Raw genomic sequence first — 25912 nt, forward strand, 5'->3', positions numbered from 1 at the left:
ATATCAAAAAATATAGAATCGCTTAACTGGGATATCGCCCAACAGGAATATCCCTGTCGCCCAATCGTACTAAACTAAAAGACGCACACGATTTCAGATTGGTATTTCTTCACTGACATACGTCTTCTGGGGTTCAGATTGCCAAGACAGGAACATTCGGTGTCAGTCATTTAGGCGCCCATGGACAATTAAACCTATATGTATTTTGAAGGCTATATGTAACGAAGTTTTCGGTGTTAATTTGCTCTGAATATTCATTAAGGATATGTCCTATCACCACATCATCTACTGCGAAGCCATTTTTTCTCCAGCGCCCCCATACCGCCCCCTTGAGCCCAGCGCCCCCCATATCGCCCCCTGAGCGTTTCCGCCCCCCTTCAAAATCGCCAGCGCCCCCTGGGGGGCGCTGGGAGCGAGGTTAAGAACCACTGATCTAGCCTATATTGGCATTTACCGTGGTTTTTGTTGAGAAGTTATGAAGCTTTTGATCCGGTAACATGACTCCAGTCCTTTGATCTGGTAAAATGTTGATCTCTGCAAATAGTCATTCTGATTATTTAGTTCCAATAATCTGCATGCTTCAATAACTAAGACATTTTCAAGTGGAAAAGCTTTTCTGGAATGACCATTTCCTAAGAAACAAGGTCAATTTACCTATCGACCTACATGTTTCTAGTTCCTGATCGATACTAATAGAATCAATTTTGTTTTTCCAGTTATGACAATTGAAAGTAGGAAATACATCCTGTGTGTTCCTAATTAAATTGATGTGTTTGTCAAAGATTTCTGCTAGGTGCTTCGAGTTCGAATGGTTAGGCTACTCATATGCAATTGCCGCTAATGATTCTGAATAAATTGATTTCTGTAGTGTTGTTTGTGTTAGCAAGTGAATACCAATTTAGCTCTGCAATTGCTTTTGACATTCACAATGAAACTGTTCTTAGCAAATTATGAGCAGCATTCGAGAATATAGGTGCGCAGAAAAATTGGTTGCAGATTAAGGTTGCAAAATTGAGCTGCATTACTTCTGATAAATTGAAAACACTAATGTTGCGCTTTTGTGAATATTATTTCTCCATCGTTTCATTGTAATTCACCGTCAACACAATAATCCAACTCATTATATTTACATTATTTGTCAGGCGTACCTTGGGTGAGGGCGCCTTTAGGCTATTGAATGCTAACGACTATATTATATAGATTCTGTTTTTACTTCTACCTATAGGCGTAATTATCTATCATAATTTTTATTTAATATTCTGTGTCAATACGAATGTGTGAAGTTATTTTTCTTGTGATATCTGTTTTCAATTTGTTATTGAGCATAGGTCTACTATTCCTGTTGTTTAATAACTCCATTGTATTTTTACTCGACAGAGAATGATGTTTACAAGCTAAGTGCGGTCATTGTGTAAGATTGTGCGATGTGCCACCGATCACATGGTAGCCTATTCTGGATTGCTGTGCAGTTACTCCAGTTTATATCGGGTCAAGATTATATCCAAGACTTAGGGGGAGATGATTGGAAGGCAACTGGGGTCTCGGCACTACCTGGAATGAATCGTTTCCAGCAGGTCAAAGGTACTGTACCAGGATGCATTCACACTGATTGGTACGATCATATTGGACATCGGAAAGAAAATGTGAGTATTCGGTTGTCAATATTCCTTGAATGAGCGATTGGTTGATAAAACTTTTAAGATGAATATAATATTCAATATTGTTAAAAGCTATTTGGAAATGTGTGGGTTTGCGGAAAATGGCGGCTAGGGAAATTGTTAATATCAGGAATGACTAGTCACACAGAATTTGCAGATTGTGTGCCTACTCCCGACTCTCATAGTCAAAATTAACTCGACTCAAACTGACATTGGGATCACAGCTTCAATTACACACCACTAAATCTAAATTATCCACTCTGACTCATGATGTGATCAGTTTAAAATTGCAATGACTATAGTTTAGTGCAGGGGTGGCCAACCTGCGGCCGTAGAGGGAAATTTGTGCGGCCGTGGACACGTAATTCAATTAGTATCTGTTGGCGGCCACTGACATGCAATTTGAATTTAGTGAATTGATTCCCGAACTCTTGGAAGATTTGAATTATTCTTGAAATTTTCTTCGTGCTGCGCGCGATTCAATGTGACTTCATTTTTGGATTTTACTATAGTAGTAGCGCCCATTGCAATCAGAACCCCGCAATATAGATGCGAACAGCAGAGGAAAATGGTGCGCCTCATATGGAAATACCAACTCGGGATCGTGTGCTCCTCACTATACCGACAATCCTGATTAGAGGTCAAGAAATAACAGCATGCAACAAAGTTACTAATAACAATTGGACCACCCGAAGATTCATCATAATTTATAACTTGCTCTAAATTTTCGTAAGCACCCCCTGCATCAACTCTATACTGGTGAATATAATCAAATGGGCTGAGAAAGGGTAAATGTTTGATAGTAATGTGTAAAAATACTGATATTAATGACGAAGTTCATTAGCGAATCTGAATTTTTTTCACGCTTAGCGCGACTATAACCAGTCTCTTAACATTACCAGTGACCACTCGAGATTTCAGTGCATATAGTAAGCTTATATCATTAAATAGATTAGTCCGGAGTTCATCGGAAATGGACACAGAAACTTTAACATCGGTATTTGGCGCCCTGCTCGTTCATTACGACTATGCCCTGGAATGCGGCCGTAGGATACATGAGTAGTCGAAGTGCCGCCGTGAATGGTGAAAAGGTTGGCCACCCCTGGTTTAGTGGTTCTCCAACATTATTCGACACGCCACCCTTGATGATAGTGAAAACTTTTGCGCCTCCCTTATTGTCCTATCAAATAATATAATAAGAGCAACCAGAATGTTTGCAATCCGAATGCATTGTTTGGTGGCATGGAAGTTGTAATGGTTGTTGAGATACCCTAAAATATGAAATTCGGACTATACACAGATCCTCTATACATCTCTGATTGCTACGGTTCAAACCCGAACAGATGGCTGACTTTGAGTGACTTTGAGTGACTTTGAGACTCCGTGGTCTAGATTCCAGTATTTTTTGTCGTGTTGGAATGAGATTTGATACGATACTTTAATTTCTGGGTCGTTGTAGCAAGTCTATCAATGGAGGGTCTGCATGATTCTCGTGACTCTGAATAGGTTCTGAACACTGCTAATTCAGTATATTAATCTTTTACATATACAGTGGGCTTCTAGATATTTTATTTGCCTTTCCAGTATTGTATCCTAGGTTCTAATGAAAATTATGCTACATTCAACACAATTTCAAGATTGAAGGCAATGCTATATTCTTTGTAGGATCCATTTTACCGATTCAACGATGGCCTGTGGAAAGACATTGCAGACATGAATTGGGTGTATGAAAAAACGTTCATCGCTGACCAACGTCTCGGAGAGTACAAGGAGCAGTGGCTTGTTTGCGAGGGGCTGGACACCATTGCTAATATTTCACTCAACACGAAACTCCTGGGAACATCAAAAAACATGTTTGTTCGCCATGTAAGTTGTAGGCCTACTGTTATTGATGGGAAATTGGAATTCAAGTATTCCAGTTACGAGTAGTTGCTAGTTTATGGCAAATACCAATATAATTCAGTTAATTTTTTGAAATTTGTAATGCACACCCGCAGCATTGTCGAATATGGTATCTACACATTTTAAGCGGTGCAAAAGATATTGTGATTTGAAATTTTCTGGGCACTAGGTGGTGCCACATGGAGAAAGCTAACAAGTAACCAGTCAATCTCAACAAATCATGTAGCCAATGCTAAGCAAATGGCCTATAGTTGGCTGCACACATACGTTTGACACTAGTTTTGCAACTGAATGCATTGCAAATATAATCGCCCATAGTTCCTACCAAAGGCTGTGGATTGTAGACTATTTCATGATTGCGGATTGCATCATGACAGTAAACATCATTTGTGTGCAAGGCAAATTGTAAGTAGGCCCACCTAATTTCTCGTTTATGAAATCAATATAGTGGCAATTGCTTCAGTATGAAATGATGTAAACTCATCACTTACGTCTTTCAAACATCCAAATGACTGACCACAAAATGAGGTATGGTGTCTGCGCCACGAAGGTAGACCCGAGTTACAATGTTGCATTTGGAACACTTATGACAGCCTTGTCATTCATTGCTCTCAATGTTGACATATTATACGTTGACTGCGCTATGGATCATTCACACATTCTTTGCTGGCTTTTATTATGTTTTTATGACCCTGGTACACTATAATGCTGCTTGCAGCAATTTATTTTGTTATTCAATGCATTGACGTGCTTTGCTGATATAATTCTCCTTGATGAACCCTTAACTAACCATGCTTTGCCTGACGGCCCCTTCAATTTAAATGAAGAATACAAGGGAATATGCCTCATAGGCAGATATATTATTATTAACATGTAACACTTTGTTATTAACATTGTCGGCACTGGTTCATTGTGACCAATTCCTTCATTTAGGTTTCAGTTTTAGGCTTTGATTCCACAAATGAACGACATAATTTTCCAACTCACCAGATCAAGAGAATATGCTATTGCAAAGATGTGGGTATCCTAACAAAATAAGGCCCTAGCCCCCACACATAATGCCTTGATATACAAACCTCTAAAGTGATCATTGGAAAATATCAATGACGTCAAATTTAGTTTCTAATGAACTTGCACGCTTCTCAAGTCTAATCTATATCGGGTTGATCAACAGATCACCTAGCTCCAAATGATCAATTGACTTTTTGCAGTTAGATGAACGCCAAGGGCTTTGGGAAGTGAGCACACCAATGCCTGGGCGATACTCGAACACAGTTGATATACCGGACAGACACCAGTTCAATCTTACATATAGTACATTATAGTAGATGTGTAGTTCTTGGTGTATCTAATTGATGATTTACGTTATTGTTTGTGCTGCACAGAAAAGAGTTTGGTGTTTTGGTTGATACTGCCAATCGGGGTCAATTTTCGTGTTAGGTAGTGATCAATGCTCAATAAAAGCTCCACTCAACTGGCTTATTGATATTGGCAGTTTGATAGATCAGTTGTCACGTGAGCAAAGACAAATTGCCTAATATGTGGGTCGATTTCTTGCATTGACATGAAGCATTGATTTTGAAGAAAATAGTGTAAGGCTTGTTTACATGCAACTATGATTTGGTTCGGGATCCTATAAAGTGATATAACACCAGACGTAACATAATGACTATATCAAGTCGACCTTGAAAATTTCTTTCAATAAGGTATTTCAATCTTTGTAGTGAATCAACTTATTGGAAGCTTATAAAATTCACAAGTCATATGTGTGAGATATGTAGGCCTATATTTACGATTAATTTGGTAGGTTTGATATGAAAGTTACCGGTTATGCTGTTGGAAGAAATTTTAATATTTTGAATTTGTGGAATGTTTTTTCAATGATTGGACATGTTTTCTTCTCAGTTCTTCAACGTCACTGGAGTTATGCAAGACGGCTTTAATCTTATGCAAGTCTCGTTTGAATCCGCAACCCGGTACGCTAACAGAAGCAGCGACGCCTTGAAATATTCGATCCCTCCGGAATGCCCTCCAGATGTGCAGCACGGCTACTGCCACGTGAATCTCATCAGGTTGTGTATCGTTTCACATTTTGGCTTGTTTTAAATACACACTGATGAAAAACATATAGTTGGCTACCATGAAAACCAGCAGGCGACCATATACACTGTATTATGGTGCTTGTAAAATTTTAACGAAATGTACTGTTACCAACGGCTCGTTTGTAATGGCCCTCTCCCTCACTTTCCCTTTCCTATGTCCTCAGATGGATATATTATGTCATAATATATGCCATATTCACCAGTCGCATCTTTCAGAGTATGTGATTAGTTTTTAAAGTAGCTTCCATCCGAGTACTATCTTTTGGCTTATTGCTTAGCCTACCCATTTTTTTTTCATTTTAAAAAGCCATCAGGCAAGTCATAGCGAATATAGTTGATGATACACTTGACAGAGAGGAAGCAGCAACTATCCAGAGCTCTAAAAATCAGGTTTTCCGCTGTCCAAAGTTACCACGTTCTGGTAAAATATGAGGGGATAACTTTGGACATAACATTTTCTTATGTTGAGCTAAAGGTGAGATGTTTCCATGGATTCAGACTACTCGGAGGTCTCTGCTGCCATTTTTCAATCCATGGCTCACAGGCTATCAATGTTTGGCTGTAAAAAGACATGATGAAATTAATCCCTGCCATTAATTTAGCGATGATGGATCAAGTTTATCTGGTGGCGAAATTAATCCACCTGTTATTGAGGCTACTATGGTACTGTTGCCTCATGAAAAACAATTGAACCTCCATCGGCAACTGTTTTCCATCTATAACCATTTAAATGCTTTACTGCTTGGTGTCCAAAGTTTCCCCGCGTCCAAAGTAACACCGATTTACTAGTATAATAGTTACTTATTACTGTGTAAAACACACATCTGGTTATTATGTATGTTACTAGTGCAACATTCCGTTACCACCCAGAATTAAGTAGTAAAGTTTACTTGATGGCATTAAAAAGTGCTTATGCTGGTTAGTGAGAATGATTGAATCGTGCTTGACTGCCAGTATTAACTCGGAGAATTCAGCACCGGTATTCAAGATTTATATGATTTCTTCACAAAGTGATTAACCCAGTTTGTAAGAATGATTGAATTGTTCTTGACTGCGGGTATTACCACCGCGCATTGAGCAGTAAAGTTTTTCTAAACGACACAGCAAAGTGATTATATCAGTTAATAAAATGATTGTGAAATCATACTTGACTGCCAGTAGAACAATTCAGGTTCTCACTATACATAATGGAAGTTTATTTTGCATCTACTGCGTGTTTTCCATGGACAGGGTTTAAAAAGAAACCATGCATTCATGCAGTCCTCTGAATCCAATAATCACTAATCGTCAGATTATATTTTTCCATCAGATCCAAGATACACACGATGTAGCCTACAGACACAATGCGATGTAATAAACAGATAGGAGGATGCTGAACGACCTGTTGCTGTCTCTTAAACTGGCATCCACATAGGGCCCGATGTCACAGTTAGCAGGCGCTTATCGTGGCCACTACAATAACTTCATCCGTTAGCCTTGTATATGGTCGTTGGTTAACTACATCTGCAAAGGTATTTTGGGCACTGTTTGGTTACTAAACAAATCTTAGGATACAGTGGTGTTTTCTAGCTACATGAACTCTCTGTGATGTGGTAAAGACAAATTGGTAAATCAAAGTTAACCCCCATAGTTACTTTTGTCTGGATACGCCCTTACGTAAAACATAGCTGCATATATTCATCCATGAACATACATACGTTATGTATACTTGAAACTATCATACATATTGACACATTCATATACCTGCAATTGTGGATTAATATTATTTTCCTGTGATGGCATAGCCTACTACTCGATTTAACCATTCAGGTCTGTTCTATATTTGCAGTTAATGATACCATTTCCTTGTAGGAAGCAGCAAAGCTCGTTCAGCTGGGACTGGGGTCCTGGATTCGCAAGTCAAGGAATCTGGAAACCCATCTACATGATTGGGGTAAACGAAGCAGTCCTGACAGATGTATCTCTCTCGTATGATTGGGGTTAGTGTTAATTCGGTCTCTATGTTGTCGTATTTAGGCTATGTGTGATGAACTGGTATTCATGTGAGGTTTAGTGTTTTAACAGTCTAACACACCTTAATACAACCAAGCATTGTGATGCAAATCTATCGTTTGAGGTCTAGCTCAGTAGTATGCAATCTTCCCTATTTTCCAAGAATCAGGACTGACAGACGAAATACCAATCATGTGGTGACTTTATCATTCTTCGCAGTTGTTGAAATGTCAGTCTTGGCTTTCCTAGTCTCGAGTCAATACACAAATTGACTTCAGTCGAGTCGAGTCATTTTACGTGTTTGAAAAAATGACGCCAGTCAAGTCGCGTCACCGAAAAATCCTGACTGGAGTCATTATAACCCTGTCTTCAACAATTTGCCTTGCCGTTAATGACTGAAGTAGACACCTGAAATTTTAACTGCGCAAAGACTAATTACGCGATAGTTGTTTGAATGCAGTATGCCGTTCTTAAGTCCTGATTATTTCACTTTGGAACTAATGAAGCCAACAGGGATTTCCCCATTAACAAATGGCTTTTAGCCCTTTATGATACATTAACGTAAATGAGTGTGAGGTCAATACTTGATCGAGAGATAGCCTATTGAATGGTTGAAATGTGTGTGTCTGTATTGCATAACTATAACAGACATGCACTTGAATCAGCATCTTCACACAGGTTCAGAGGCGCTCGGTGTAGATGTTCGTTACCTTTTGACCGGTTCTGTCTTGCCAAAATGGGGATCGATCCAGATATTTATCGATGAACTATCAATTCACAATCGCAGTCATGTGATTTCCGTCAACGGTACCAACCCCACGGCGAGTGTGATTGAAAAGATTCCAGCTGTAAGTCCCTGGAACATGGAACCGTTCAAGTTCGACTTTCCTATTTATATTAATTATCCTACACTACGTGACCGAAATCATCCTTTGTAGGCTACAACTCTGAAGCATCTTCCGAATTTGTTTTGTTTCTGAAAGAATAAGTATGCAACATTTGCCAAAATATTGATAAAGGTTATGATCACCACGCTTGACAGGTATGTCATGGTCGGCTTTACAAATAAGTAACCTTCGTCGGGAACAAATGAGTCAAACCTCATCTCTTTGTGGCACAAAAACTGTTTGATGCTTGAGCAAATGCATGATGTTGCAATATCTGAATACTCATACTCGTGGATCTACAACACATCATTGATGATAAATTTATGACGCTTACCACTGGAATATGGATCATCACAGAATGCAAGCTTTTTAAAATATGTCAATTTGACACTATCAGATGCTAAATTATTTGTGTACCGGTATCTGACAAAATGCAATAAAAATTGATATCAAGATATCAAATTTACTCGAAAATAATTTTTATGATATTGAAAATACCTACCGGTATTTCATAAAATACGTATAAAACTTTTTAGCCTACCTGCCTCCTGTCTCTCTCTTCAGTGTAAGGTTTTCTTCAGTTGCGGTGAAAAAGACTCCTATCTTATAGCAATTCCATTTTCGAATTAATGTTGAATATGGCAGTCAAGCGTATCTGAGTGCAAATATTCACATGTGCTGTTGTACCAGAAAAATTCGATTCATGTGTCGTGACTTTTCAGGAAAACCTGGAGCTGTGGTGGCCTAATGGACAAGGAGAGCAAAAACTTTATAACATCACTGTGCATTTTCAAGTCGATGGCTCGCATGAACGATCTTTCAGGACTTTGTGGTAAGCGACCATCATCTTGGATTTCTTTTCAACTTATGCGGCTAAGGCTACCCCTCGAATTGGAAAATCAGTCATAAAACCATAACTTTGATACTAATGAAGCAATCTTTCTGAAATTTTGACACAAGGTGCTGTGTTGGACATCTGAACTTTGGTGAAAATTTGGTGAAAAATGGTCAACGTTTTTTTGACTTTCATCCGATTTTATGATTTTTCTAACTATGTTTTTGTGATTTTTTTTATGGCAAATTTTTTTAATTGAAATTTTTTCTGGGTGCTTATAATAGATTCAAATTACCCCAAATTTCTGGATGAAACTCTTTTTTTTTCAACTAGGGTTATTCTCTTGAAAAAAAATTTAACAATTTTTGAGTTAGTTGAACCTAAACCCTTATAAAATAAAATGAACAGTTTCATCTGGAGAAGCATCCCAAGATACATAGGCTATACCTGCAGATTTTCACGTTGATTGGACGATTTTTTTCTGCCTCAAAAATAATTCATAACTTTCAAGGTACGAAAAATAGAAAATTTAGAGAAAAAGCCACATCAATTTCGTAACGTGCAAAAGTCACATTATCACTCTGAAAATCCAAAATTTCACACAGTTAATAGTCTAAAAAGCGCCAGAATGCTATAGTTTCCTTCTGTATTTCCATGTTTTCCGCTTTTGACAGCCATGTCCATTCGTTCACAGGTCTGAATGAGTAGATTTCCATTCTTTGACTTTCCATTGAGAGCTCACTTCTTGGTGGAAAGGCTGAAACTGAAGTTTCTACATTATATAGGCTTCATTTCAAATTATTGACATTACTGCCACTAATTAGAAGTTCTACCTAGAAAATGCAAACAGAAAATTCTGATATCAGCCAGGCTATGATAGTGACAACTGACAACCTTGAGCTGTACAGAGTTTTTGTCATTTCTTCAGGTTTGGATTTCGCAAAGTCGAACTCGTGCAAACGCGTATTGATTCATCGAAAGGCTTGAGTTTCTATTTCAAAATCAACGGCCGGTCCGTGTTTGCGAAAGGTTCCAATTGGATCCCGGGAGACGCTTTTCCGAGCAGAGTCACTAAATCAAAGTAAGCTGCTTTATACCTTGTTTTTAGTTCGGCCACTAAAATTTTTCAGGGGGTTTTGCGTGGACCTGCTTTGTGACCTAGTCCGAGAGAGTTTTTTGAACGTCATCAATTTGACATGAAACAATACAATGGATTTGCAGCTAGAGCAGTGGTTCTCAATCTTTTTGGCTTCGCGGACCCCTTTTGACCGTCACGGACCCTCGCGGACCCCCTCAAGTTTTAGTACAATTTTGGCTCTATTATGGTGCAACCTTCATCTATTTTGTACAAATATGAACTGTAGGCTTGTGATAAACAGCAAAATATTGATTTTTGTTGAAGATAACATCATACTATTTATGTGAAAATTGGTGGACTTTTGTTATTTCAAAGCTAATTTTGCTGCTGCATTTCTTGAAGTACGTGGTCGTGTCTTGAAAATCCGCGTCTTCGTTTTGATATAACGAGGAGTGCCGAAAACCATTCCCACAAAGATAGATGGAGGCTAATGCAATATTAACGCATAACACTTCCGACGATACTTTTGGTGTGATCACAACATTTATGGCACCAAAATGAAGAAACACATATTTTATGAACATATCACGTCCAGCATCTAGCGTAGGGACGGGCAACATACGAACCGCCGGATTCGGCCTGCAACGACATTTTGATCGGCCCGCAGAGAGTTTCTACCGTCAAAGTGAAATTCCAATCTAGAAGTATAGACAAATTTTATGCACCAAAGAATGGATCCAAGTTTCCAACCAGAGAAAGACTGTCATGAAACGATTAGTTCAGTTCGGGTTTACATATATATTTACGAGCAAACATTTTCGACCATGAACAATTGAACATTAACAAGACAAGGCTGCATACCAATATAACTGGTGATATGAATTTCAGGGTTGGAGCGTAATGCTTTGATAGCAACGAAACACTCCTTGTTCATCAAAAAATCAGTCTTGTCGATATGGCATCCGCAATAAGAATGCTCAAAATCTGATAGTCGAGCCTTAAGAGTGTAGGATAGGTATATCATTGTCCGATTTATGACGAGTGTCAGCCGAAAATATTCGGGTTCATTTCAATATGAATATACTATTCAATTGTATGTTACAGTTCTGTACCTCCAAGAAGCTGTTCCCTGCATCGGGCCAAATTATGGAAATACTTCGGAAATTTTTATTTCAAACGACTGTTCACTAATTTGATGAGACTGCTAACTTCAAATTGAAAAGGTTTCGCAGACATTACGAAGTCACCCTGATTGACGTTACTATCTCCATATTTTCATTTTTTCCACAAACCCCAACAAAACATCTCTAAACAGCAATTTGTTTGTATCAGCAGGTTATTGGAAAATTGGCGATGAAAATGAGTTTCCACACTACGACAGTCCATGTCAGACGATTATTATGATGATATGAGTCATGAGGTTTTAGTAGTTGTGGTGCGAAATTGTCTCATGCTTTCTCAAATTAAAAAATAAAATAAACATTAGGTTATCAACCATTTTAAAAATTTAGAGGTCTCGCGGACCCCCTGAAATTGCTTCGCGGACCCCCGGTTGAGAACCGCTGAGCTAGAGGATTGTTTGTGAAATTTGAAGAATAGCGAATGCAATATGATTTTCAATATCTTCGATTGTATACGACAGTGTATGATATTTTTAATCGGCAGTGTGACAACCTACCTTATAAGATGCTTCATGATTAAGTTCTTTACTTGATAAAGCTTCGTTAAAGCTCCGGCTGTCTTCATGATTAAGATATAAAGATATAAATATTGTCAGATGAATTTTTGGGATACACAGATTCGATTCACGTTGAAGGCTGCATACTTCCACTTGCAAGAACCTTCCTATATAGTATGCACCTTGGCTTTTGTATCCTATCGTTAGTGATAAATGAAAAAACAAAAGAAATCGTGACTGTAGTTTCCTTTTATTGACATTTTGTGATATTGGATGTAGATAACATAGAATAACATAGAAAAATTTAGACAATATTCTATTGACCTTGAAATTCATACACTGGGAATTTTCATTGCTGTTTTGTGAACTCTTTAAAACCACCCCACGGACCCGTGGCGAACACTTCTGCATTGCATTGCAACATGTCAAAATTTAAGTACGCTTGATTCCCAGCTACACGAATCTGCTGCAGTCGGCCAAGGACGCGAACATGAACATGCTGAGGGTTTGGGGAGGTGGCGTCTACGAGCGGGACGAATTTTACGAGCTTGCTGACTCCATGGGCATTATGATATGGCAGGACTTCATGTTTGCGTGCGCGTTGTATCCTTCCGATCCTTCATTTCTGGAATCTGTCACCCAGGTTTGTGATTGCCGTAATGTTCTGTACATACCGACTTTTTCATATCACGCTCCAGAGTCTCGAACGGTATTGTGAAGTGAACAGCTGTGCACTTGAGTTGTTCAAAAATAACTTTTTTTCACGGATTCTAGGAATTCACTGATGAATTGTTAGTTTGCCCAAAAAACGCTGCGCACCAAACTTGGCTCGATTCCAACTGATAGATTTGAACGCACAAGAGCTTCAGAAATTTGAGAATTCCAAATTTTTCTGTGAACCCCATCTAATTGCTATATCGTCTAAAAGAGCAAGGCTTAACAATTTTTGCTCACTTCCAACCGGTAAAAGCGATGGTATTGCAGTTTAAAATTTTTGATTCACAAAACTGGCCTGGACGGTGGGTAATCCCAGAATTATTAACTCAAATAACTTCGCTTTTGCCGGAGGGATTGCGTCAAACTTGTTTTGCATCGTTTTTGTAGACTACCGTGATTTTCCGAAAAGGTCGGTACCCATGCATAGTATGCACTCTGCATTCGCAGTACATGAATAGTTATGTTTTAGCATTTGATGTCATTCTGTTTTGTGATGACTGTTGAACAATCATGACATAACCATCGCTAATCATTATACACTCAACGGCATTGTCTCTAAACGATAGTAGATAGCAGCCACAGCCTGCGAGGCCCGCATCGCGATAGTTCAAGGCCAGCGACATCTTGCGCACGACTCTTATATTACAGGTGCGATTGCTCAGGCCAACGATTATGTCGTGCGCACCAGGTCTGTTATAGATGTGACTGAAGTTTTTAGGCCAGCGATTATATTTTGCGCACATGGCGTGCTGTATATGCGATTGTTCAGGCCTGTCGTTGATACGATGAATTGGCGAGGATTACCGCGCTCGTGCAACAATCAATGACCTAATTTCGCTCGCGCACAAACTGCAAACCAACTCAACAAGAGATTGCTTGCTGTTGTGCAGCGCAGATGCTAATTGGCAACACGCTTCTCGCTAATTGGCGACTGGAAAGTAACACTGATAATACAAATTACGGGGCATGATGGCTGAGTGTGATGCTCGATTAAAACAAACATGAAGAAAGGTGTGATTTCAGGTTAAATTCCGAGGGAGATTTCTTTCAAGGCTTGTTGTACCCATGCATAATACACACCTCTGATTTTAGGACAAAAAATCGGGAAATTCTGCCTATTATACATGGAAAATTCCGGTACTCATCAGCTTCATGGACTTGACAGTAAAATCTGAAAATAAATTCAAAATTTTCAAACCCCTGTGCGTTTACATCTGCCAGTTGGAATTGAGCCAAATTTGTTGTGCAGCATTTTTATAGGCAACCAATCAATTTAATCAGCGAATCCCTGGAATCCATCATAAAAAGTTATTTCTTGAACTACACTAGTGTACATAATTATCACACACGCACACAGCAATAGCCGTTTTTGTTTGATCAACATCCGCTATACTTGTGTTCAGGAAATAAAAGAAGCCATGTGGAGGTTAAAGTCACATCCTTCCATTGTGCTGTGGGCGGGCAACAATGAAAACGAAGCAGCTTTGGCCACGAACTGGTATAATACTTCTGACAATTTTGAACGTTACAAAAAAGACTATGTAGCTCTCTATATTGGTGAGTATTCGTCAATGAATGACTGTGACGGAATAAATAATTCATTATGTTACATGTTTCAAGATCTGTATGCTGTAATTTCCTTGAAGACTATTGTACTGTGACCATTCTAGTATGGATATATCCATTTAAGCTAATATCTCGACACGAATTTACATAATTTTTGTCTTCTGATTGGTACAGATGATTGTGAAATCGTAATCATGGTTATGAAAATGGAACCTAATATCGTCTAATTTGGATTTTGCTTCAAAAGGGGATCAGTGTTAATGCTTTTTAACGGAAGTATTTACAGAAGGAGTTCATGTACCATCTAAAATAGTACATCAAGCTCCCTCTTCTTCCCAATTATTTGAAATTTCTTGCAGATGACATCATATTTCGTGATGCGATTGTTGGTATACGACGTTCTCTCCAATTGTCCACTAGTTGCTGATGATTTTCCCTGACAAGTGTCAGCCCATAATATTCGGGTTCATTGCAATATGAATATCCCATTAAATTGTATATGGAAGTGATTGCAAAAGCCACGCTCAAAATTTATCACTGTAACCTCACCTTTTGTACTCACTTTACAGTCATGGACCACCAGCAGAAAAATTCCGAGCCAATAGAGATAACGTTTTGAAATTGTAACCAACCAATAATTTTACGAAAACACACATTGACCAGAAATGTATGCCCTTACCTGGAAGGTTGCGATAGTTCATATCACGTCATCAAAATGCTTCTTGCTCTGCGATCATATCTAAAATATAGTATGATTCCATACGCACCCACTGTTTGCTTGTCTTGTAGAGTGCATCGGACAAGCTACTTGAAAAACGCAGACGGCTAGCAGGCCTTATAACACAGTGAACTTATAATGACTGCTGGATTTGTAGCATGGGCCGCGCAATTTTTTCTTACTATGATGATATTCTTCGGCTGCTTTCAGATACAATCGGTAAGACTGCCAAGCAACTCGACTCCACTCGACCTTACTTGAGTTCAAGTCCAACCAACGGTGCCGAAACACAAAGTGAAGGTTGGGTTGCTAAAAATCCCTACGACGCTCATTATGGCGACGTGCATTACTACAACTATGACGCAGACTGCTTGGATTGGACCAAGTACCCCAAAACAAGGTAATTTGAATTTCTAAAATACCGTGTATAATATTTACAAGGTAGAGTTCGTTAGAGATCTGATAAAATCCCATAATGGATTTGCTGAGTAGGTTAATGTATTCTTATCTATAAAGTGTAAATACGTCGTTCTTCACAGCAGGGACTGAAATTTAGTGCACATTATAATCAGTTCTGTTGTAATTCATTTCAGATTTGCATCGGAATATGGATATCAGTCATTCTCGTCTGTACAGACAATGTCGGCAGTATCGCTCTCCACTGATTTAATTTGGAATTCCAGCTTCCTGATTTACAGAAATCATCATTCCGATGGCGACGAACAGATCATGAAGCAAGTAGGTTTATTTTCAATCGAATTATTGCTTTGGAGAATTCAGGACTGTGGTAAGCAGGGCATGGTATGGTATGGTATGGAACGAGGATTTTCCATACTCCATACTTGCCTTACTCTCTCCATACCATACTTACAATTTTCCATACCATACCAACATTGTTCCATACCATACTTGATACATATTCCATACTTTCAAACACTTCAATATTATATGTAAAGTACCTTTTCTAGCACCTGTATTATTGATATTTCGGGTGTAATTATTGTTTAAACCAGCAATGATGCGAATCTAATTCCTGGTAATAGTTTTACAGAGTCTGTTTTGGTGAGGTTTAAGTTCACGTGCACGTCTACAGCAAGGGTGTCACACATACGGCCCGATGGCCGCATCCGGTCCGCCAGACGATTTTATCCGGCCTGCGAAGAAATTCTGAGTAGTTTGAGAAATGCTCGTATTTAATTATCCGGCGCATTTGTAACAAATGTCGATATTATTTTGTAGTAGACACTTCCATTAAATAATCCGCCAAGAGAGCCAACGCTGGACTGGACGTATTCAGCGTTACGGGGTTTCACTCTATTAGTTATCATTATAGGAACAAGTCAGTGAGATTGACACCCAATTTCGTGAAAGCCAAAAGGTGCACTCTCGGTTAGACTTTTATGGAAAAAATTGACCAAAATGTAGTTATTCACAGAAGCGAAAACGCCAACGTGGAACCGTTATACGAAATTTACATGAAGAATATATTAGTTACACAAAATACTAATTCAATGATCTGTGATCGCACTGCTGTATAACTTGTGAATCAAAAGTGCCCGATCTCCGGTGAAACTGAAATCTCGATTTATTAATAATAATAAATCAAATTCCAACGTCCACATGTACCGTTAACTCTCTTGTATTCCCCACAACACATATGCGGGGCCAACGCCAACGCATTTTGTCAATTCCATTGTTCGCGACTAGCGGGGTTGCTAGAATATAACCCCTATGATCAGTGATATAATGTAATATACTGTTATGTATATGCTTGATAACAATGTATCCAATTGAAAAAAAACAAGAGCTTGAGGTATCATTTTAAAATCAGTTGACTGGTCCGTCCCGCGGGCGATTTGAAGGTTTCAATCCGGCCCGCGACGCAATTTGAGTTTGACACCTCTGGTCTACAGCTTCAGCGAGCAAAATGAGATAGTCAGCGGATTGATATCTACGACCCTCCACAAGAATATCATAGCATTTCCGATACATTGGCATGAGGCACATGAAAGTTTGAAGTAGGCTAAATATTCGCACAGAAATTTAGAATATAGGCACACCAACAAAATATCCCAGCTGCAGGTGATCAATACTGCAGCGATCTGCGTGATTATTAGTAAAGTATTTGGTTGAGGTTAGCGTGACGAGAATTTTAAACTATATCTACCCCACTCTCTGATCTATAATCCGAATGCGAGAGCGTTTGAAATATGACCAATAACATATCTCGGTATGTAAACAGTGTAAATGTGGCGGATAATGTTTCAGATGAAATGTAATTATCAATCACATTGAGCTATTAGTACATTGCAGCATGATTGCTGGTAAGCTGCCGTCACTCAAGGAATGAGGTAGTAGGAGTAGCCTATATTACCAATTATTGCGTCACATGACAGACTACGCTCGGAGACGTCGTGTCTTGTAGACTCAGTAGAATATCGGATCAACATTACTGTTGTCATTATTGCATCACAGAATCATGTCATTCCAAGTGCTCCTAACCGTTCCATAAGCGTGTATGTGTTCCTACACAGCGTTCAATAGTTCACACATAACAAAAGCGATCGTATTCCGTGAACAGCGAACAACGTACGCTTCATGAAGCTTGCTCCGATCACGACAAAATGTATAAAATACCTAAGTATGGAAGTATGGAAATGTCGTTCCATACCATAGATTAAAATCTTCCATTCCATACCATACTTGTATCGTTCCATATTCCATACCAAAATATCGATCCATACCATACCATACTTCCATACCATACCATACCATACCATGCCCTGGTGGTAAGTAGTTGCTTTTTGGTCTCCTGATTGATTGGAGTCCTTGAAAATGTGCTGCCTCGATCAATCGAATTTGTGTGGGTTGCGTGAATGGATTGCAATGATAATTATCGGCCAATAGCCCTAATCGATGACGATATCAAATCGCGATGTTGATTCCTAAATGTATAGAATATACTGCTCGATTCTGTATTGAAGTTCGGTACCTCCCAGAAGCTCTTACAAATCACCCGACTTGTCAGAGCTAACTCCAATATCATTAGAAGCCCAGGCACACCTGGGCGAGAAAAATTTTAAAGACTCATTGAGCGCTCCTCTCCACGGAAAACTTTAGTAAAAGGCGAAAGTTTTGTTCGAGTAATGAAGAGAAGCCAGAGTTAACAAAATGTTGAAAATTGGAGAGAAGTCGTCTGGGCGAAATTACCAAGATTTACGGTGACTGCGAGAAAAGAGATCAGTATGGGCTGCTGCCGTATTGATGCATAGCGTGGCTCGAAATGAGCTGCGACCTCAGACGCTGTATTCATGGCAGTAATGTGAATATACTCACGGTCGCTGAAATCTTTTGAGTTTGAATCGGATGTTTTTGTTATGAAAATGGCTGCCGCTAATGTTTTTCACACATTTAAAGAACTTCAATATACAGCTGTATAGTATATTCATATTGAAATAAACCCGGATATTTTCCGCTGATACTCGTCAGGGGTTATTGTCAGCAACTAATAGACGAGTTTCGGGTGAAAATATTCAATAATAAAAATTTCGATGAAATTCGGGAGTCAATTCGTAAATTCAATTTGCATGTCGACGGTCGCCAACACATAGGCTACAAATGGAATTGCGTGTGCGTATGTTTGACGGGTTACTTCTCAGACCTTGCCGTGAGCAATTTTTCCCTTTCAGCGGGTGTCACTATGTGGAAAAGGTTAAGAACCACAGAACTAGCTAATAAAGTTGAATTGAAAAAGCAGTATCCATTTCTTTTATTAAATCAATGATTTCCTTTACAGATTATAAAGCATTTCAATATCACATCTGCTGACTCGAAAGAGGAATGGTTCAGCAACGTAGTTTATCTTTCTCAAGTATGAATTGAATACATGTCCAACCAATATGCGTTTACAAAGTTCTGTGTTCCAGATCATGCAGGGACTTTGCTATAAGGGTGAAACTGAATTTTATCGGCGCAGTCGGTCTGAAATTGTTGACGGAGAAGGACACACGATGGGTGCCTTGTATTGGCAGCTCAACGATGTCTGGCAGACCACTTCATGGTCTTCTATCGGTGAGTTGGAATTCCATATCAAATGTGATATGAAATGCGATAATTACTCGTAAGTGCGGAACCACTCAAAACCATCGAAACTTAGTGACAATTTCTTGGTCTACATCTGGGTTGGCAATTATTTTTTGCGGATGGCCAAATGTGAAGCAGAAAATACGTTGGCTGAACGAGACGGGCAGTTTTATATCTAAATAGAAATCAGTGAATACACGCTGCCAAGTGGATGTGCTAATATTAGGCTGCGTCCCGAGCTCTGTGTGGCTGGGTAAAATAGCCCTGCCGTTTTGCTAGTTTCGCTAGCAAGTCTTCCACATCAGCCGTGTGTTCTGTGTAGATATCTCAGACATACTTGTACAAACTACACATTTAGTTAGTTGACGGTCAACTATCTAACAGTTTATTGAGTAGTTCTAGTTTTAGTAGCGTATATTGAAAATTGAGTAGTTCTAGTTCTATTTGCGGATATCCAAAAATGAGTAGTTCTAGTTTTAGTTCTAGTTGTGAATTTTAAAAAGTGAGTAGTTCTACTTATTCTTGCGGTTTTTGAAAATTAGTAGTTCTAGTTCTAGTTGCGTATTTTGAAAATCCAGTAGTTTGTACAAGTCTGATTTTTGGAAATCGCCGGTAACTCGTAGAGAATTGGATAGGTGACTTCACAATTTGTGATACGATTGTTGATATACAATGTTCTTTCCAATTCTCTACTAGTTGCTGACGATTTCCCCTTACGAGTGTCGGCCAAAAATATTCGGGTTCATTTCAATATGAATATACAATTCAATTTCAACCTGTAAAAGCAACGTTATTTATATTTTTCATTAATAATTCAGGGATTACCCATCGGCCATCGTCGATGCTATTTTTGAATATAAATAATTTCCAACTGCAATACCTTTTCTTCTACTGGCTGGAAGTGAAAAAAATTGCTATGCACCGTTCTTGTTGACAATTTCACGATTTCATGCAGACATGCATGTAGTATAAGAAATTCAAAATGCCAAACTCCTGTACCTTGTTATCTACCAGTTAGTCGTAATCAAGTCGCAAGGTTCCGAGCCACAAGCTAATCTCACTTTTTTAGTTTTGACTCGAGTCAATGTGAAATGGGTGATATCGAAGGCCTTGGATTCATAATATACTTATTTTTCTCACTCCAAACTTGTTATTCAAACAGAAATAAGGATAGTTTCTGAGCCATTTCAATTATCAGTCTTGATATACGAGTCTTGAATAAGTCATATAGAATGTGTCAAGTCATATGACTTGGTCTAGTCATGCGAAATGACTAGAGTGCAAGCCGATTCAACACACAAATTGACTCGAGTCGAGTCATTTTCCAGTTTCAATAAAATGACTTGAGTCAAGTCAAGTCCTTGAGTCCTCAAGTCCAATGGTGCAATGCATATAAGCCTGTTTGCATTTACACATGTATGTTTAATTCTGTTCAGAATACGGAGGCAGTTGGAAAGCGCTTCACTATTTTGCGAAAAACTTTTTTGCCAACGTCACTCTCTCGGTGATCCAAGACGGAACCTTTATGAGCGTTTATTCTCTGTCTGACGTCAACCAAGCGATCAACGTTACTCTAGTGGTAAGGATTTTCATTTGTATTAGTGTTGGTATTTTTAGTAAGAAATACTTCCGGTAAATAATCCTTCAAACACAGCAAATGTAGAGCATGTTCATTATTCATAGGCCATTACCTCGTTACGGGCTGCTGAGCGATCAGAGGTTCTCGACTGTGGGTGAGGCCCATCTAGATATTTTGATGCCTATGATGCCTTTCGAAACATTCTGATAAAACTTTCTCATTGGTGCCTACAATTTTGGAATATTTTGTTGTTGCGTGACTTAGTTCGCAACAAAAATTTTTTAAGAATCTAGCTATAGCTACCTTCATCTCTCCAAATGATTTGCAAATACATAAATATATTGTTTGCTGTGGGGTCAAATCATGTCAGGTGGTCCAGAAAAATTTCAACTTATGCCCCCACCATCTCAGATTATCATGGAAATTGGTATGCTTCGAAAACTTTTCTTTCTGAATTCAGAAAAACAAATTTTATGAAAATTGGTCAAGTAAAACTGAAGATGTGGCCGTTCAAAAATTGCTGTTTTTGTGATCGCTCAAGCAGAAAAAATGTCAGAAATTTACACATGTAATTGAAATCTTAAATAGCTGGTTCGTGGTACAGAACTTGAATATAGCTTTCAATACAACATCCATTGTAGCAGTATATTTATTAAACTCGAAGACTTTTCGGGTGCCTCTTTTCAAGAGTTATCGGCACACTAAAGGGATTTAAACAGATTTAAAAGCAAAACCAAAAAGGCAAAGTATGACGCAACAATCAAAATCACAGACCATGAAATTCGCATCGTATCAATGGTATAATTGAAATCTGCTATATTTTGGTCAAATTAGGGTTGTTGAGGGTGACACTTTCACACTTGTTCATTTACATCCTACTTGATACTTTGCCCCCTTCTTTGACACCTGGGGCTGCATAGTCTGACCTTTAACCCCATGATTCTATTCGCGTCTTGGAAAATCGCTCACGCGTGACGTCATTTTTAATTGCAAATTTCTTTTGACCAAGAGGTGGTGTCATCAAGTGTAAGGTGTCATTGGAAAGCTCCTGATAAGGACTTTCAGAATCAACTATAACATTCCTCGCTATAGAATCGTTACATAACATAAGAGTGCCATGAAACTAACCTGCAAATAACATGTTTTAATTGAAAATCTCACCTTTCTCAACATGACACAAACTCTGTAAAACAACTAATTTTACTTTTATTCTATATACAGTACCTATTGTACTACACACAAGGTAGTCAGTATAACTCAAAACAGATAATTGCCGACATAAATTATGCTGGAAATAATTTTTGAAAATTGAAGAAAAATTTGCTACACAGTTTGAGGTGAACACACAGTACTTCAAAAATGAATCAGAATTCACAACTAACGCAATGATAAGATGCAATATTTTATGTGTTCTACACAATACATTTGGGCAACGATCAGCACTAAACAATGAAATGGACAATAACAACGAAAATCAATGTCAGCGGGTTGGTAGATTTCATATTATGGTGAGATATCAACTATGCACTTGCACATATCAGATATATATATTTATCTTTGATGATATCTCTTCCAAACTTCTTTGACTTTCAGTGTTGTTTATACACACTCTTTTTGATGCTAACTCGGTCTTCCAACGCCGGCATCATCCTATTGTTTTTGCTGTTTCAAAAAAACTTCACAACTTTTTCAATTTTTTCATCTGAAAGCATCTTCCATTTTTGTGGTGGTGGCAAAGAATAACTCCAGTGTCTTGTTCTTGCTGTTTCACATCTCTCAACAACCTTCCACTTACTCCAAAAATTTCCGAGATTTTCATTCTTGACCAATTGTTAAGATTTGAATTTTTTGAGGTCTTGTTGAATTAGGGCTATTGTTTTTTCTTATATTTTTGATACGATATTTCAAAAGCAACTTCATTTTCATATTCGTCTTTTCCCGTCCCTACAAATTCTTGAATCTCATCAACATGTAAAACCTTGGCAAGCTTTGTTTTAACATTGAGATTCAATTCTTGTATTTTTCTTTTTCCGTATCTAATTTTTCGATTTCCATAAAGAGAATGCAGCTTTACTGGAGATTCACCAACAGCATGAAGACTCTGATATGTGCATTGTTAATATCTCACCATAACATGAAGACTACAATGCATGAGATATTGCATCTTATCATTGCGATAGTTGTGAATTCTGATTAATTTTTGAAGTATTGTGTGTTCACCTCAAACTGTGAAGCAAATTTTCTCCATTATTTTAAAAATATCTCATAAAATTATTTCCAGCATAATTTATGTCAGCAATTATCTGTTCTGAGTTATACTGACTACCTTGTGTATAGTACAATAGGTACTGTATATAGAATAAAAGTAAAATTAGTTGTTTTACAGAGTTTGTGTAGTGTTAAGAAAGGTGAGATTTTCAATTGAAACATGTTATTTGCAGGTTAGTTTCATGGCACTCTTATGATATGTAATGATTCTATAGCGAGGAATGTTATAGTTGATTCTGAAAGTCCTTATCAGGAGCTTTCCAATGACACCTTACACTTGATGACACCACCTCTTGGTCGAAAGAAATTTGCAATTGAAAATGACGTCACGCATGAGCGATTTTCGAAGACATGCGCAGAATCAAAGGGTTAAAGGTCAGACTATGCAACCCCAGGAGTCACAGTAGGGGGCAAAGTATCTAGTAGGATGTAAATGAACAATTGTGAAAGTGTCATCCTCAACAACCCTAATTTGATCGAATTATGGCAAATTTAAGTTACATGTTTATATTTCTGACAATTTTTCCGCCTGAGCGATCACAAAAATGGCAATTTTTGGACGGTCATACCTTCGGATTTAGTTGACCTTTTTTGTTGAAATTTGGATTTCTGAAATCAGAAAACAAAGCTCTGTAAGCATGCCAATTTTCATGATGTTTCGAGATAGTTGGGATATGGCCTGGACCAAGTGATATGATTTACCCCTGTGGCACAGGGTTTCAACCAAGTCACAAGTATATCTCACTTTTGTATTTTTGACTCGAGTCAAGTCGAGTCATTTTTAATTCACCACCGAGTCTAGTCAGAGTCCAAGTCGGCGAGCAGAGGGTCGAGTCCGAGTCCAAGTCATTGTGTTGACTGCTCAGTTTGGAGTCTTGTTAAACCCATCTTTTACAACTCTGCTTGGTGCTTCCCATTTATTATATAGGCCTACTAATTAGAAACAACACAAATATAATGTGACTTTAGAGAAACATATGTCTCAATTTCTTGCAGAAAAGCGGGAACACCTCTTCTCCCCCTCCCTAAAAGGCTATTTCGATCAAAGAATTCTTAATTGTCAATGGCAAATGATCAGCATTTCGTACAATATTGTTATCCCCATGTTAATACTCTTTCTCTACTGTCTCATAGAAAACTTCTTCGAAAAGAAAGTCATCTATAAATTGAAATGATCCATGAAGGTAGTTGTTTGTCATTGTGAGCTTTCACAATGTGCATGTATAAATTTGCAGCATGACAATCACTCGGGGAGCACTGATTACTTGCATTCGAGCCCAGCCTGCTTGTCTATTACTCCTAATAACTAGGGCGATTTTGTTACCTAAAAAGTGGAAGATTTTGACCTAAACAAATCAAACTTTTGACATTTTTACCTTATAAAATTTTGCCCTCGTGTATGTAAATTAGGTTCTTTCCCACATCATGTTAGAATTATACTACTTATCTTCATTTCTGGTTGCTACTGTCTTTCCTTACGAAGTAGTTTAGCCTGAAAAAACTCACATATTTTTACATGAAAAAACTGACCCATGAAGAATTCCAGTAGTGACATCACGCATTATGGTAGAAATAATTATAATTTGTGTAGTACCACGAAAGTTACTTTTCTACATTCTCGGGTAGAAAGTGTCTGTATTTACGAAGTAGCTTGCCAAGTATCGAGAAAGAAGGTTCGACAGCTGCAGTTGGCTGGTAACACTGAAGTTGAGCGTACACTGCTGGTGACACACCGTGTTGCTTCATTCTGACAATGTTGTTTACATCACAATTTTTCATCATGCGCTTGATATAAGAATCGATGCCCACGCAGTCTTGCTTCAGTTGGGATGTTGCGGTACGTTGAGCATAACACCATGTAAACCTATTTGTTTCTTTCGACCGTTTATGATTCACAATGAGCAGACAATGGGCCGTCTACAACGGTAGGCCTATATAGTGAGCTACAAGCTGTAAAATGTCAAATGATAAGTTAACTGACACTGCATACATCTATGATACAAACAAAATGCAGCTTGCAAAAATTTTTTTGACTTTGTACACAATATGTGGCAATATTTTCGCCAAGCACTACAGTTTTGACTTATTTTGACAAGTCAAAAAAATCGATCTTCTAATAACCAATTATGGCAACTTCGAATGATTTTTTGAATTACGAGCATCCCACACCTATGTAGCCTATATCATAAGCACGATCAACGGTAATAATACAGATCGAATTCTGCGAAATATGACCAATGCCGCCAGTTAAGCATTGTTGAATTTTACAGATTGAGGCGCGACTTTGGGGAAATTTCAAGCCTCTCCACAGTTGGAAAACTGCAGTAAAGATCGACGCGCAATCGTCTAAACTTCTCCGCAAAGAGAACATAAACAATCTTTTACAATATGCGGGTTGTAAAGGAAAGGCACGTGTTTACGCAGTTGCTAGTATGAGCTGAATTTTGTGACACCGAAATCTGTTTCATAGGAGTTTTGCTACACGGAAATTTATTTGGAAGAATTGCCTGACGTAGCACCTACCTATTTTTATCCTGCTTCCTTCAAAAATATTGTGGGAATGAAGAAACCGATTATTCAGGTACTGTATATGCTTTCTTTTGACTCGCAAAATACTCGTGATGGTTAATCGCCGGCAACTAGTGCAGGCCGTTCATTCTTTCATTTGTGTGGCCTGGAGTAGGCTTTTATCAAATTACGCCAAACTGTTTTCTACCAACAGAAGGAGTTTGTGTGTAATCTAAAAAGAATTCATTGAGCTTAAGCCATCTGTTCGCCTTTGTTATACAAATTTTCATGCTGGTCACGTCGTATTTGGTGATACTATTGTTGATATACAATGTTCTTTT

At 38.3% G+C, this 25912-nt stretch overlaps 1 protein-coding gene and 1 non-coding gene across 2 annotated transcripts in view; one reads left to right on the forward strand and one right to left on the reverse strand.

Moving 5' to 3' along the window:
* Positions 1-1377: 1377 nt before the first annotated feature.
* The window catches only part of LOC145459216 (beta-mannosidase-like), a 34869-nt gene continuing 10334 nt past the window's right edge, over positions 1378-25912 (forward strand). Inside the window, exons 1-16 of the mRNA XM_080337853.1 lie at positions 1378-1643; positions 3324-3524; positions 5466-5632; positions 7514-7641; positions 8333-8502; positions 9264-9373; positions 10305-10457; positions 12586-12775; positions 14253-14406; positions 15344-15533; positions 15727-15871; positions 18930-19004; positions 19060-19204; positions 20653-20795; positions 25334-25471; positions 25534-25644. Of these exons, the coding sequence (XP_080193979.1) occupies positions 1425-1643; positions 3324-3524; positions 5466-5632; positions 7514-7641; positions 8333-8502; positions 9264-9373; positions 10305-10457; positions 12586-12775; positions 14253-14406; positions 15344-15533; positions 15727-15871; positions 18930-19004; positions 19060-19204; positions 20653-20795; positions 25334-25471; positions 25534-25644 (2439 nt within the window). The 5' untranslated portion in view covers positions 1378-1424. The remainder of the gene's footprint in view (positions 1644-3323; positions 3525-5465; positions 5633-7513; positions 7642-8332; positions 8503-9263; positions 9374-10304; positions 10458-12585; positions 12776-14252; positions 14407-15343; positions 15534-15726; positions 15872-18929; positions 19005-19059; positions 19205-20652; positions 20796-25333; positions 25472-25533; positions 25645-25912) is intronic.
* On the reverse strand, positions 18185-18299 carry LOC145459524 (U5 spliceosomal RNA). The gene has a single exon (XR_013921444.1). It is a non-coding gene; the product is annotated as a U5 spliceosomal RNA (small nuclear RNA).

The sequence above is a fragment of the Botryllus schlosseri genome, chromosome 16 (assembly GCF_051294905.1).
Source record: "Botryllus schlosseri isolate E-star chromosome 16, Bs_hap1, whole genome shotgun sequence".
NCBI lineage: Eukaryota > Metazoa > Chordata > Ascidiacea > Stolidobranchia > Styelidae > Botryllus > Botryllus schlosseri.